This window comes from Simochromis diagramma, unplaced genomic scaffold (assembly GCF_900408965.1).
Source record: "Simochromis diagramma unplaced genomic scaffold, fSimDia1.1 OVJJ01000518.1, whole genome shotgun sequence".
Classification (NCBI taxonomy): Eukaryota; Metazoa; Chordata; class Actinopteri; order Cichliformes; family Cichlidae; genus Simochromis; species Simochromis diagramma.
The window spans coordinates 519,605-534,216 of record NW_024387336.1 but is presented as its reverse complement, the minus strand read 5'-3'; the positions used below and the strand labels follow the sequence as shown (position 1 = coordinate 534,216).

Sequence of the window (14,612 nt, the reverse complement as noted above, 5' to 3'; positions counted from 1 at the left end):
TTGTCTCAAGATACAGTGCTCAGCATAAATGAGTGCACCCCTTTACATTTGTCAGAAAACCTTTTAGTTTCCTTTCAGAATCAACATTTTCTATGAGATACTATAATACAAAAATACTCCCACAAATGTGGGCCATTGATTGCAAACAAGATTTGTTAATTTGTTAGGAAAATCCTTTTTTCTTTTTTTTCTTTCTTTTTTTTTTTTTTGCGTGTGCAGACTCATTCAAGCCCATGTTGCAAAAACGAGTACACCCCAATTATAGTCTAAGGAGAAAAGCCACACTTAAGACTACAAAATTCGAATTACCAGGCATTCAACCAAAGGTGAGTCTAATGATTCATTTACGAGGTGTCCAGCAGACAGGTGACCATAAAAGGGCATTACTTAACAAAGAAAAGCCCTTCCCATTTCATACTGCCAGCAATGGCTTCGCATGGAAGAGAAATGTCACAAAATCTGAGAAAAGAAATAATTTCTTTACACAGAAAACGTGAGGGCTACAAGATCAGCAAAGCTTTACATATCATTCAAAATACTGTAGCAAAAGTGATCACAAAATGTAACAAAGATTGAAGCGCAACCATCTTAGACATCCAGGCCGTCCACGGAAGTTAACATCTCAATGGGAGCGTCTCCTGATGAGAAGGAAGGGTTGAAGAAATCACCATGCAAGTTCACTGCAGTTAGCTAAAGCAGTAGAAAGCCAAACTGGAGTGACAGTTTCCCGTGACACCATACGGCATACACTGCAGAGGAATGGCATGCATAGGTATCGTCCATGAAGGAAGCCTCTCCTAAAGCCCATGCACAAAAAAGCACGGCTAGAATTTGCTAGGGCCCATGCTGAAAAAGATTAAGACTACTGGGACTCTATACTCTGGAGTGATGAGACAAAGATCACTGTTTTTGGAACTAATGGTTTCAAAACTGTATGGTGTCATAAAGGTGAGGATTTCAAAGACAAATGCATGGTGCCTACAGTGAAACATGGTGGTGGCAGTGTCCTTATGTGGGCCTGCATGAGTGCTGCTGGTGTTGGGGAGCTGCATTTCATTGATGGTATCATGAACTCAACAATGTACTGCTCTATTCTGAAGAAGAAGATGCTGCCATCACTCTGTGCACTTGGTCGTCATCCACTTTTCCAACACGACAATGATCCAAAACACACATCTAAAGCTACTGCTGCATTTCTGAGGAAGGACAGGGTGAAGGTGATTGAATGGCCAAGTATTTCTCCTGATCTGAACCCAATTGAACACCTGTGGGGAATTCTGAAGCGGCAAATTGAGCATCACTCTCCATCCAACATCCAGGCTCTAAAAGAGGTTATTCTTGAAGAATGGAAAAAGATAATGTTGCAATATGTCACAACTTGTTCATTCCGTGCCTAGAAGACTTGATGCTGTCCTTGAAAATCCCGGTGGTCATACAAAATACTAGATGTAGTAGTTTGTGTTGCGGGGTGTATTCATTTTTGCTTCATCCAATTTTAGTAAAACTGAAGATTTTGTGATCTAAGTTATATTATTAACCTTAATTTCATGTTATGGAGTTAAACAAGTGTTCAATAAAACTCAGCCTTGTGAAAATTTTGGAAATTGTTCTTTTGTTCATTGAGCTACTAATTTAATTTGTGCTTTTTGAAGGGAGTGTACTCATTTATGCTGAGCACTGTATCTGAATGTCTACATGCACCGAGTTGCTGTCATGTAATTTCCTCATTACATATTTGGTTAGTAAACAATTGAACAGGTGTGCCTGAAGAAGTCACTGATAATATACACTTTGTAAACCGATCTTTTCATGAGCTTTGCTCTGCATCTGTCACAGAACTGAAAGTGAAACCATTCTGAGCAGTTTGTGACCTTTTTATTTAAACTTTTTAAGGATGTTTAATGTAACTGTAAATCTAACCTGAACCAGATAACCTCAGACAAGCTGTAAACACCTCCAAATCCCATCGCAGCTAGATAAAACAGCATCACGTGCTGATACTTCTCTTAGTCATTTCCTTTATATATATATATATATATATATATATATATATATATATATATATATATATATATATATATATATATATATATATATATATATTCGCGCGTGCTGGTCTGAGCCTATAGATTGATCTGACCGGTCCAACTTTAGCTGGTCAAAATAAATAAAAATGGAGGTGGTGGGTTTAAAATCCACTTGAGCAAACCCCCCGTAGCGCTCAGAGATATGAGCCCAGGTAGGGGGTTCGCACAGCTGCTGTCGTTGCATTGTGGGATTGGCTGACAGTAGCGCGTGGAGGTGGGGTGCAGTTCAATTGTACGTTCAGGCCTGCAGGAGATCCTCCGGAGAGGCGCGCCTTCAGCCCGCAGATATTCACGTTAACGGAGCCGGTCAGCGGGAGGACTGTCCACCATGTCTTCATTCTTTGGGGTCGTCGCCAAGCAGGTTAAGAGCCACCCAGCTGTAAGTCTCAGCCACTCGTTTTATTTTTACGGTCGTTATTACCAGCCTGTAACCAAGGAGACGGTGACATTGAAACTTGCCTATCAGAAGCTTGAAGCTGCGCGCGCTCCCGTTTTCCCCCAAGATCTCTCCTTAATTACCTGTTGTGGGATCAGCTGTAAAGGCTCAGGAAAACAGTTTTTGTGACTTATCCACACACTGACACCCTAAAGTACGCATTCGTAGAGTATTTTAATATTTATAAAAGCAAAAATAATTTCATATACAGCTCTGAGTGCGGAAATCTCAAATTCCTCGACAGACTCACAGGTTTCGGTTAGAAACATTGGTAGAAACATTTTCACGTCACTACATTCTTATTGTTTTAATCACTATATTCGTGTAATCCCGTGAAATCTTTTCTTGGGTTTTTCACCCGCAACCTCCTCATGACAGAGTTCGTTTTTGCGCTCTGGCATCCGCAGAATCAGACAACCGCATCACCTGCTCCGACTGAGCGTGATACACTGATACTGTTGTTACTGAAATGTTATAATGATGATAATCTAAAGGTTCAAATCTGTGTGTCTGCGCGCGCGCGCGCGCGCGGGGGGGGGGGTCGCTTGTTTTACGTCACCGTGTCTGTAGCCATGCGAAAGGGTTTGTAGTGGCAGCACGTATAGCGGTGGAGTAGTTTCCATATTAGCTTGAGTGAAGGCCAGATAAATGCATGTGAGGGTTTATTTCTCCAAGGACGACGGCGTGAAAGGGTTTGGTTTGTGGCAGCCTCCATATTAATAGACCTCTGGATGGAAATGCTTTGTCCCCCTCCTGCTCTGTGACTGAGCAGCCTGTTGCTCCCTGCTGGTGAAAACTCTTCATTGTTTAAACAATCCTCTTATGTCATGAGATAACAATACCAACATGGAAATTCTGTGCATTTTATACATCATAGACTGTTACTATAAAAGCAGCACTGCCTCAGCAAGGCTTTTTGAGGACAACTGCACATTTTTACCCACAGCAGCAAGGTGAGAAAGTGGCCCCGGTTGTATTAATAGCTGTTAGACACATGCAACTGGCCACGGGGTCAAAGTGTGGTGATATAAGCAGGGACAACAACTATTTGCCCTTATCTTAAAACTTAATAAGACACATTATGTCTTGGCAATGCACAGTAGGAAAAACTGGACTCCTACACATGGTTTGTAACAGATGAAATGCTGAATAAGATCCAAAAGGACGCAGATAACAAAGATCTATCAACGTTTTATAGATCAAACATGGAAACATACTCTTTAAGGCTCCACACTGGAAATCCTGCAAGATCTGCAGCTGCAGAGGAAAGCAGAGTCCGTCTTGTCTGTTCCCATCTTTTATGTCTGCAGTTTTAGTTTCTGACATCTGGTAACCTAATCTAGGACTACCACTTCCAGTCAGAGAGCAACAGATTTACACAGATTTATAGCAGCTTCTCCTCCTCCATCCTAAACTCAAGAAGGAAAATGTGCCTAACATTTTTTAAACTCTGTATATTGTTCTCTTCTGGTTTTGCTCCACTGGTATTGATAAAGCAATAGCTTTATTGACTGATTGATGCCCTTTCTCCAAAGCTGATCCCCCTGTTCATCTTCATAAGTGGAGGGGCAACCATGAGTGTGTTGGCCCTGACCAGGGCGGCTCTGAAAAACCCAGAAGTGTCGTAAGTATCTGAGACGATTTAAACTTATAGAAAAGCGGGCGTTTTCACTTTCCTCGGTTACTCGGGGATGTGTTGTTTCGATCACGGCTTTTCCTCTTGTCTTCAGATGGGATCACAAGAACAACCCTGAACCCTGGAACCAAATGCAGCCCAATCAGCAGTACAAAGTACGAGCCGTTTTTCTTAATCCTTTACGTCAAGTTATAGAGCAGGCATGTTTCTACAAAGGACAGGCCATAATTTTCTGTTATCTTGCGTCAAAGTCCATATCTCAGCAGTCATATGATAATGCATATTTGTTTTTATGTGTGTGTGTGTGTCCAGCTTCTTGCAGTAAACATGGATTACTCCAAACTGAAGAAGGACAGGCCAGACTTCTAAGCCATCCGTACGAGGAGCCTTTGCACTATTTTTTAAAAAAAAAATCAAACAACCTATGACAGCAAATGAAAGTTTATTTCCAGTGTGCTGGGCAAAGGGATCATTCACCTATAAATGACTATGAATGAAACAGACAACCACCTGTTTTACTGATTGTTGAATATAATTATCAGTTTGCTGCCATAAATTATTAAAGACTATTTAAATCTTTAACGCCTCCCTTGCATGCTTATTACAGGCAAGAGCTGAGGGGAAAGATTACAACACATCAGAAAATGTGAGAAACAAGAATGTGCTCTTTTAGTGGTTTACAAAGAAACTATATTAGAATTTGAGACAATGAGAACAAGTGCCACCTGATGTTTGTTTATATTATATATATATAGCCTTATATTTAATGCATATATCTCAAATTCTAAATGGTTTAACCATCATCTGCACCTGGTCTTAGATTTGAACCTAAAAGAAGAAATTCTTATTCTATTGACACAGATTTTACATTTTAATGTCTAAAGTAAGTTTGAATTTTTAAAATCCAGTGTTGAGCCATCCCTTGTTTGTGTGTGTTGTTTTTGTTTTGTTTGTTGCTTTTTTTATATTTTGCTTCCAACTAGACTTCCTTGTAATTTTTAATGTGGTCTAGAGCAATTCTTGAAAAGTTCAAAGCTTTTGCCCCAATTTCCTTAACTAAATCTATGAAAAATGCCAAAGATAACAGAGTGTGAGAGACATAAAATTGTATTTTTGCACCAACATAGTGATTCCCAAAGAGCTATTAGTTGAAATCTTGGCATGGTGTGCAGGTAGGACGTTCTTCAGGAATGGAAATGGGGAGAAAAGCCTGAGGTATGCCAAATGAATCCAAATTTGAAATTGGTGGTGGTAGTGGTGTCCAATCTTATGATAAAGGGTAGGATAAGTTTCTCAAAATGAAACATTTTTATAATTTTCACCCCTTGTGGTAACTAACATGTTGTTTTGCAGGGAATTATGATATTATAAATTCTCTTGAGAACTGTGTTGCTCTCACGTTTATTTTCCAGTTTATCGCACTGCACTCCACTGGTCAAAACTTAGTGCACACCTGACAGAAATTCAAAACACCTCACTGCAGCTGACAACTCACAAAGGGCGATCGTGGCTCAAGAGTTGGCTGTTCGTCTTGCCGGTTCGAGCCCCAGCTTGGACAGTTTCGGTCGTTGTGTCCTTGGGCAAGACACTTCACCTACCGCCTACTGGTGATGGCCAGAGGGGCCGATGGCGCGATATGGCAGCCTCGCTTCTGTCAGTCTGCCCCAGGGCAGCTGTGGCTACAACTGTAGCTGCCTCCACCAGTGTATGAATGTGAGAGTGAATGAATAGTGGAACTGTACAGCGCTTTGAGGTTCTCGAAAAGCGCTATATAAATGCAATCCATTATTATTATTATTAAATGTGTATAGGGAAAAATCACTGGGCCATGTTACCATATATTAAGTATAATTTTATGTGATTTACTTTTCGATCTGAGGTTTTTAGTAATAACACAGATTTATCTAAAAAATATATATATATATATGTATGGAATGTATGATTTGTAATATATCTGGACCATAATGCAGAAGAAACACTTTTTACTCCCTCTTCTTCAGTCTTGTTATTGTATCTTCTTAGCACAAAAATTATGGTTATGCATTCTTAATTTCATGTTGACTGATTATGAGTATGTATCATATCTGTATTGTTTTTTAAAAATTTTTTGCCTTAGATTATTATCTCAAAATGTCGAGTCATTAGCTCAAATTTTCGACTTCATTTTCAGAAATTTCAAGTTATTTTCTATGTTTTGTTTTGAGATATTTTCACAAAAGTTTGCATTAAGATAATAATAATAATAATAATGGATAATCACCCACAATTTTTGAAGTATGGATGACAACTAAACTAAACTAAAATACAATACAATACAATAAAATAAAATAAAATTTCAGTATTGAAAAAAATTCCATACCTCTGATTTTGTAAATTATTCATTTATATTATTGCTTTTTCTAAAAAACAATATTAAAATTTCATTTTTAATTTTATTCATTTATTTCATTGCGATCTCGAGGTTCAAAGCCAAATCTCTCTTCTCGCGAGATTTCACTTAAAAATAACGCGGGACCGTATGAGAATTGAGTCCGTTGAAACAGAAAACACAAGGCAAGGATCAGAGCATAAATGACGTTCGGGTGAAAGCTGAGATAAACGACACTAACTTCAGCTCAGCACCGCTTGTTTGGACAGCGTCGTTGTGGAAAAAGTCATTTGTTTGACATTTTTTGACGTTTAACTGCTCGCAATTGTCTGCTAGCTGAGTTCAGCTAACCAGCTGACTTTGCTCCTCGGTGGCTAAATGGATCCCACGGAGGATTTGTCCGCTCGGGTCCTGCTGAAACATATTCTCACCACCGAGCCACCCAGGACCCCTGTCACACGCAGGTACGGTTCATTTTCTGGGAGAGAACCACGAAAGTCTTATTCACTGGCGTTTTCAGCATTAATGCTAGCTAAGCTATTGCTAACGACAAACTTGTGGTTGTCGCACGTTAGTGTCAGCCCTTTATATTCAGTATTATTAATCGTAAAATGACTTGTCTCCAGTAATTCACAGGAGCCGAGTAGCAGCGGGACCCGGTGGAATAGCAGGCTCAGCAAGAAAGATGCTGGTCCCCAAACCCCGCAGGAGATCCTTAGGCGGAGCATGAGACATAAGCTCCATGAGGTAAAATAGAGGTGAGCAGGGTAGTTGTTATTCGTGGGCATGTTAAATTTATTAACTTTGTCCCTTTTTTCTAGAGCATAACCAGAAAATCCCTCCCCGCCACTAAAAGGAGGACTGCCTCAGTTGTGTTAAAAAGGGCAAACATGCCTGCCACATCTTCAGTACTGATTAATGACGGAGACACTCCCAGACACATACTCATGAACATCCTGCGGACAGGTGTGTGAACTAGCCTTCTTTTAATTCCTGGTTGGTTTTGCTTTTGCTTATATGTTTTGGTTTTCAGAGCCGGTGAAATCCCCCGTGGTTCATGAGACAGAAACATCTGAAGAGCCGGAGCCACCTTCAGCCAATTCGACCATCTCCAAAACGCATCCCAGGTGAGCTGTGGGTTACAGGGTGATTGATGGCATTACTGAATTAGTCCTGGTTGTGATGGAAAATAAACTTTTGAGCTGAATTGACTTTCAGTATGGAGCTGTCAGGGCTGGACCTGCCTGATGTAACAATTGGCCCAGCAGCCAGCACTGCAAAGGGACTGAGCCGAAAGAGACCGCGCAGGAGTTTTAACACAACGGCTTTTGAAAAACGACTTAAAGATGGAGATGGTAAGATTGAAACGAGTATTGAGGAGGTACACTGATCAAAAATGAGGTTGTGGGGTTTTTTTTTTTTTTTGTGCTTCTGCAGCAATGTGAACACTTACCGTGTATGCTGGATGTTTGTTCTTCCAGAAGCTGAAGAGGAAACTGAACTATCAATAGATGACAATTCATCACTGTCTGTGTTGAGGTAAAGTGTATAAAGAATGCAAAATATTAATTCTAATCAGGGATCGAACCCATGACTAGATTTAGAATTAATGATCAGCGTGTGAATGCACACAATGTTTGTTTTTTATGTTTTTTAGTTTATGTCCAATCTGTTTTTCAGCTCTGCTTCCTTGAATTTAAAAACTCCGTTTGTTGACGCTAAGACTGAGAAAAGAGGTCTGCAGAGAAGAGTTTCAAATCGTCGGAAAATCTCAGAGGAAGAATTTGGTGCTGCTGTAGATAAACGACGGATGGGAGGTGAACACTGCGCTCAAAATACTTTATTACATTCTTCTAATGGACACAGTTTTTTCAAAGATTTCTTTCTGAGGCACAGCAGCCATACAACCATATGGTGTAAAACACAGAAACTTAACCAGAAATGTAATATAATCTCACACACTGTTGTTACCAACTGGTTAATTTGATAATTGATTCATTCATTGCTAAATAATCTCACTATCAGAATTTTTCACCTTGAGAACTGTCACTGTATTTTGACCTGCTATTGAGTCACTTTAAATATCACCTTCTTTCGGTTGCTCACTTTAGGGGTCACCACAGTGAATTTGTCAGTGATTTGCATCCATCTTTATCCTCAATCCCTTTATCCCTCCTCTGCACATGTCCAAACCCCCTCAGCTTTGCCTCTGTAACTTTGAGTCCAGACTTTGACTAAACCTGAGTTATACTCATTTCTAATCTTGTCCTTCAGACTTCTTAACATCTTCGGCCCCAGCTTGGCCTCTGGTCCTTTATTCAGACTGACGCGTATCTCCACCGTCTTCTTCACCTCTCATACATTTTGTAGATGAGTGCATGTGAAAATGTTTCAGTAAGTAAAGCTGTTACCAGACTGCAAAGAAACAGCTGCTGTGACCATGTCTCAAAAAGAATCGTGCTGAAGGGAGGTTTTTATAAAAAAAAAAAAAAAAAAAAAAAAAGTGGAACTAGATTGGATTGTAATTTTGTTTAATGCCAGTTTTTATCACAAGATTGTGTAACAAGGCCATGTAACCTTTGATTAAGTTGCCGGCACACATCCACCAACTATTCAACCTACCTACACGTAAGGTGCTGCCCCCTGCTGGTGAAAGTTTTAGTTAAATTCTGCAGAGGTTCAGTGCAAACCTACGACTGAGTATAAATTTAACACTTCAGCCCAGTGACGTGAGAACAGAAGTACAGCATGAAAAGAATTGTAGGTTATTTGCACCTGCTCTTTACCTCCACCTTACATTTTCCTCCTTCCTGTCATCCAGGCATGAGCAGCTTTGGACCTGTGGAGCAGGGGCTTGGTGAATCTACTCACTCTGAGGGCTTCACCTTAGGTCTAAGCAAACTCAGCGAACCAGATATCACAGCCGATATCGTGAACTGTAACACTGCTCTCTACGCCCAGGCTGATGCCATGACCTCCAACTTTTCTATCATTGCTACTCAGGACAAACCTACAGTCGTGGCGTCTCAGCTGCAGAAGGACATGAGGGAGATGGAGCCAGAGGAGCAAATGGAAGTGGAGCAGAGCAAGCTGGAAACTGACCAACTGTGTGTGTTTCCAACTGAAGATGAATCTGAAAAGAAGGAAGCAAGGAGAACAGTTTACAGTAAACCTGAAGATGTCTTGGCAAAATCTGACGGAGATGAAGATGTAGTTAAATCTCGGACCGGTGTAAGCGAGGATGCAGCTCAGTTTGAAGACGTTGAGGAAAGAGCAGAAGTTGCTCTCAATTCCGAGCTTGAACAGGGTGTTGAAGCAGGGTCACAGGCTGAAGAGGAAGCTGAAGCAGATTCTAAAACTGAAGAGGAGGAGGAGGAAGATGTAGTTGACTCTAACACTGATGGAGGTACAGCCGACTCGCAGATTGAAAAGGGTGATGACGCAGGTTCTCAGTCTGAAGACGAGAATGTGGCTGAGGATCAGACTGAAGAAGAGGAAGAAGACAAGAGAGGCGTAGAAGAATCTCAAACTGGTTCCCAGTCCGAAGAGGGAGCTGAAGCATCTACTCAGTCTGAGGAAGAGGACGTTGTACCAGACTCTCAAACCGAAAAGGATGAAGAGGACGGTGGCACTGAATATCACACTGATGAAGTTGTAGAAGCCCTGCCTGAAGAGGATGTTAGTGGTCAATCTGAGAGAAATGAGCACGTGACCAAGTCTGAGAACGAAAATGACTTTGAGATCTTCAGCGGTGAAAATGAAGAGGAGGCATCAGCTCAGCTGAAACATGACTCAGAACACATCAGCCGGAGGGCTTATCGCTCTGAGGGCGGTCTCATTGTGCCGGTTACAGAGGCAGCAGAGGATTTCCCTAATGCTACGTTTGCAGGTAAAAAGAAAAAAATCAATTAATCAATCATTTAGCATTTAAAAATCTGTATGATTGAGATTAAATATTGTTTGTGGTTTTGTTTGTAGGATGGCCTGATGCCAAATTCAAAGGACATGGCACTCTGGATTTGCGCACCAGCTTTGAGATGGGAAGCCATGAGAGTGGTCAGACTCACACCGGAGACCCTGATGTGGCCGAATCCTCAACCCAAGGACAGGCAGAGGCCACTGGGACAACGAATGAGCCTGAGGCTGACAAAGAGAACTCATTTCCTCTGTCAGAGGGAACATATGACATTGAAGATGGTAGGAGTGAAACTGTGCCTGATGAAGCTCCAGCTGAGGATGCTGCTGAACCAGAAGAAGAAATGGAAGAAGAAGATGATGACGATGATGATGAAGAGGATGAAGGTTAGTTTCTCTTTTAACATGCACTGGTAAAATATCTATTTAAGCATTCAGAATGACTAAGAAATCTGTTTTCTGATAGCTTCAGACTTCCCCTGCAAGACTCCAGCGTTTGTCAGACAGAAAATTAATTTTAATCGTCCTGATCCTTTAGCATCACCTTCTGTTCTAAAGAACAATCAGGCCAGGTAAGCTGCATGTCTTATTTACACTTAAGTGTGTGTGTTTGTGTGTCCTGTGGGTTTCAGTCAGGACTGTTTTTAGGGAGAAAGAAGTACCTACTCAGCTGGGGATATGGACCTTTCAGCTGACACAGTGCTCTTTTAACTCCCTAAAAGCTTCTCTACTTTAAATAGAAAAACTGCTATTGTAGCACAGGTACAGAATCAAGTTTTTATTCGGCAATGCCTATCACTGACACTCTCTTCTGATCTCTACCAGTACCAGCGGTACAAGAGAACCTTTACCTGCAGCTAAACCTAAGCAGAGGAGAGTGAGGAAGACGAGGATCTCTAAAAAGGAAACTGTCCTTCCTAAGAGCTACCTTATGGGCGTCTTTAGGCAATTTGCCAAAACAAAAGTCTCTGCAGACGTCCACCCTGTCCTAAATGAAATGTAAGTAACACACTGTGTTTCGCCATTAATCACATGCAGTGTCTCTTTGTCTTTGTGAGAACTGTGTGTCGCTTTAATATAACAGATTTGTTGTAATTTTAACAGAATGGATAAATTCTTTGACCGGCTAGCTGAGGACCTGGAGACGTATGCTGCCCATGCAAAGAGAAAAACCATAGAGGTCGAGGACGTTGAACTTCTGCTGAAAAGGTATGAGGGCAGAATTCAAGACTTTTTGCAATCAGATGTTTTTAATGTCATAAAGCCCCTTTGTTTAATTAAGGAGGAAAAAATCAAAACTTAAATACCACTTAAAAATGTAGCGAACTACATTATACACAAAACTGCATTATGTATTCTTAGGAGGGTTTGAGGAGGCTCAGTACAACACTGCTATATAACTTTATGGAGCAAACATGTACAGATTTATTTAAATACCTTGTTCTGCATATATCAGTGTACATGTCAACTAGCTAGCTGTTTAGTTTGTCTGGTGTGTGTTATCAATAAATGAATAAAATGAACCAAAAAACAAAGCAAATCAAGAAACCTATACTGAGTGTAGGCCTGTCTTTCCTGTCCACTCTCCACTATCTAATAAAGGCAAAAGGCCCCAAAATAATATGTATTTTAAGCCAGAAGTGCACGCCTGTACAGGTAAGGCACTGACTCTACAGTATTAAGAGGGGGAGGAAAAAATCCACTCTGCAACGCTTGGATTATTCTGACCTCTAGATGGCAATGTTGAGCTCTTTGTAGTTTGAAGGCTATATCTGACTGTAATAAGAGCATAAGCCTGTAGAATATCTTAAATGCTGCCTATAGGTAGCACACCTCATTCATGATCTATTTTCTGACATTTCACATTAATCTTCTAACATGGAACTTAACCAGTATGTGTTTGTAACTTGCAGGCAGGGTTATGTGAATGACAAGGTGCCAGTGGAAGTGCTTATTGAAAAATATCTTCGCATGGACCAGCGAAGGCTTCTAATCCCCATCGCAACCAGTGGAAATGTTGTTATCCCTGCAAAGCGGAGGTGAATCTTTCATCTCCTGGACTGCTACTTGTTTTTCTGTACACTGCGTTCGAACAATGCCTTTATTGATTGGAGCATAAAAGCTTCTGTAAATGTGTAAATTATATACATGTATCTTTATTTTACTGCGAGTCTCTGGACAACTGTACTTTGTTGCTCTTAGGTATGTTTTCATGGGTGCAAATATGCGTGCCAACTGTATTCTCTACAATATGAAACAAAGCAGTGTCTAAACTTATAACAATAAAGGAAGCTGAAATAAAGTTTCACATATCTGTGCTTCACACATGTATTATTAAGGAAATACTCAGAAATATCTTGTGTTTGTGGATCGTGAGGGGCATTTGAATTATTTGTTTTTCCTTGATAAATTAGGATTTCAGCCCATCATGCTGTGCTTTGTGCTGCTTATTAAGAAAGTTATGCAGATATACACTGCTTTTATAAGGCTCAGAAAGACTAGATGGCCTAAAAATTGTGTTTTTATGAGAGTACTTGAAAAATGGAGAGAATGTGAGGACAGCACCGCCTGGTCCAGAGTGATTCAGCCTTGCTCACTAAATGAGGCAATCGATATATTTCATCACAAATGACTGGTTTAAAAAGGAGGACATAATAAGCAAGAAACATGCTGTAGTGGTAGACTTCCTCTGCTGCTAATAATGTTTTCCATAAAAGCTTAAGCTTTTGTTATATACACACTCAAACAGGCGCTAATAACGTGATGCTTCTTAATTCATTTTTACATTGAACAGCTGATGTCTATTTATCTCTGCTTGAGATTACAGGGCTATTTACTATTCTTTTTAAAATGGGCTCAATTAGTTTTGTTTGGATACATTATGTACATGTGAATGTCATGGTGATTTGGGGCTTTTAATGGGTTTTTTTAAACTTGTTTTTCCAGGGTGGAATGATTGTACAGCATACATGTTTAAAGACTTTAAGTGGATACAAGTGGGCAGCATGGTCGTATGGGGTTTAGCACTGTTGCTTCACAGCAAGAAGGTCCTGGGTTTGAATCCATCATCTGGTCGGGGGGTTTTCTGTGTGGAGTCTGCATGTTCTCGCTTGCTCCCACAGTCCAAAGACATGCAGTTACTGGAGTTATTTTAACTGGTGATTCAAACTTTCCCATGGTTATTGGTCTTTCTTGCAACACATTGGTGACCATTGGAAATATACATACTCTCCCACTAATATTTGGTTAAATGCCCCTTAGCAGGTTGTGTCTCAACCATAACCAAAGGGTTATGGTTGAGACACAACTTGCTTGTGTCACAGATGCCTGTGTCACAATTCTAGCTGGATATTTAATCAGTCTTTTTGGAGGAATTGATGGAATTCTCAATAGGGTTGACATTGGAGTTTTGAGACAGCCATTCTAGAAGCTTAGTGTTAGCCTGCTTTATCGATTGCTTTATCGAATCAACGTAACATGTGTTTGGGATCATTTCCCTATTGCAACACTCAGTTGTGTCTATGTTTCAAACATCTAACTGTTGATTTAAGGTGTGCAATGTACCAGCACCACTGGGAGCAGTCCCAGAGCATGATGCTACCACCAGCACGCTTGACAGCTGGTACAGTGTTCTTACTGTTACTTCTTGAAACATCCCTCTGTTGTTGTGGCCAAATAGCTCATCTTTTTCTCATTTGACCATAATACTCTTCCCTAGAATGGATTTGGCTTGTCCATATAGCAAATCTAATTCTAAATTGAGCTTGAAGGTGTCAGATTTGGAATAGATGTGCATTCTTGGCCAGAGCTGTTGTTCTTGAACATCCTAACCAATTTTCTCTCTTATCCGAGGGTCTTCTTCCAGACCTTGGCAAAATGAGACATCAAAATAAGTTGTACTTTAATAGAGTTTGAACTGATTATCTTGGATAGTGCTGTTGTTTAGAAATGGCTCCAAAATACCTTGCTAGCTTGTGTAAATCTACAGTTCATATTAAATCTTCAGTGAGCTACTTGGACTTTCCTATTGCTCTGAGTGTTGGACACTGTAAAACCTTAAGCAACACATAAAAGATTTAAGTGAGTGTATGTTTATATTTGAGCCTGTATGTACAATGTTGACCCTGTGTCGATTAGAGAAAACTCAAAAGACTTAGAGACTTCCATCTG

At 40.4% G+C, this 14,612-nt stretch overlaps 2 protein-coding genes across 4 annotated transcripts; both read left to right on the top strand.

Annotated features, from left to right (window-relative positions):
• Positions 1–1,015: 1,015 nt before the first annotated feature.
• On the top strand, positions 1,016–4,562 carry LOC120718179 (cytochrome c oxidase subunit NDUFA4-like). Of its 2 annotated transcripts, XM_040006604.1 has the most exons (5): positions 1,016–1,026; positions 2,330–2,466; positions 4,059–4,147; positions 4,254–4,314; positions 4,472–4,562. In XM_040006604.1, the coding sequence occupies exons 2-5, from the start codon at positions 2,416–2,418 to the stop codon at positions 4,526–4,528; spliced, it is 258 nt and encodes an 85-aa protein (XP_039862538.1). In that variant the 5' UTR covers positions 1,016–1,026; positions 2,330–2,415; the 3' UTR covers positions 4,529–4,562. The 2 variants fall into 2 exon arrangements, with proteins under 2 accessions (XP_039862538.1, XP_039862537.1); XM_040006603.1 differs by lacking the exon at positions 1,016–1,026 and having other exon boundaries at positions 2,128–2,466.
• A 2,098-nt stretch (positions 4,563–6,660) lies between these two features.
• On the top strand, positions 6,661–12,765 carry cenpt (centromere protein T). Of its 2 annotated transcripts, XM_040006602.1 has the most exons (14): positions 6,661–6,991; positions 7,154–7,274; positions 7,349–7,493; positions 7,561–7,654; positions 7,746–7,882; positions 8,009–8,066; positions 8,208–8,344; positions 9,349–10,416; positions 10,506–10,829; positions 10,909–11,014; positions 11,268–11,441; positions 11,547–11,651; positions 12,356–12,534; positions 12,589–12,765. In XM_040006602.1, the coding sequence occupies exons 1-13, from the start codon at positions 6,906–6,908 to the stop codon at positions 12,483–12,485; spliced, it is 2,685 nt and encodes an 894-aa protein (XP_039862536.1). In that variant the 5' UTR covers positions 6,661–6,905; the 3' UTR covers positions 12,486–12,534; positions 12,589–12,765. The 2 variants fall into 2 exon arrangements, with proteins under 2 accessions (XP_039862536.1, XP_039862534.1); XM_040006600.1 differs by having other exon boundaries at positions 12,356–12,765.
• Positions 12,766–14,612: the final 1,847 nt, after the last annotated feature.

Bases quoted from the DNA above. Each gene is read 5' to 3' on its own strand.
- LOC120718179 (XM_040006604.1), top strand. From the start codon at position 2,416: ATGTCTTCATTCTTTGGGGTCGTCGCCAAGCAGGTTAAGAGCCACCCA. The intron at 4,148-4,253 runs GTAAGTATCTGA...TCTTGTCTTCAG, and splicing joins CTGAAAAACCCAGAAGTGTC to ATGGGATCACAAGAACAACC. The intron at 4,315-4,471 runs GTACGAGCCGTT...GTGTGTGTCCAG, and splicing joins AGCCCAATCAGCAGTACAAA to CTTCTTGCAGTAAACATGGA.
- cenpt (XM_040006602.1), top strand. From the start codon at position 6,906: ATGGATCCCACGGAGGATTTGTCCGCTCGGGTCCTGCTGAAACATATT. The intron at 11,015-11,267 runs GTAAGCTGCATG...GATCTCTACCAG, and splicing joins CTAAAGAACAATCAGGCCAG to TACCAGCGGTACAAGAGAAC. The intron at 11,652-12,355 runs GTATGAGGGCAG...TGTAACTTGCAG, and splicing joins GTTGAACTTCTGCTGAAAAG to GCAGGGTTATGTGAATGACA.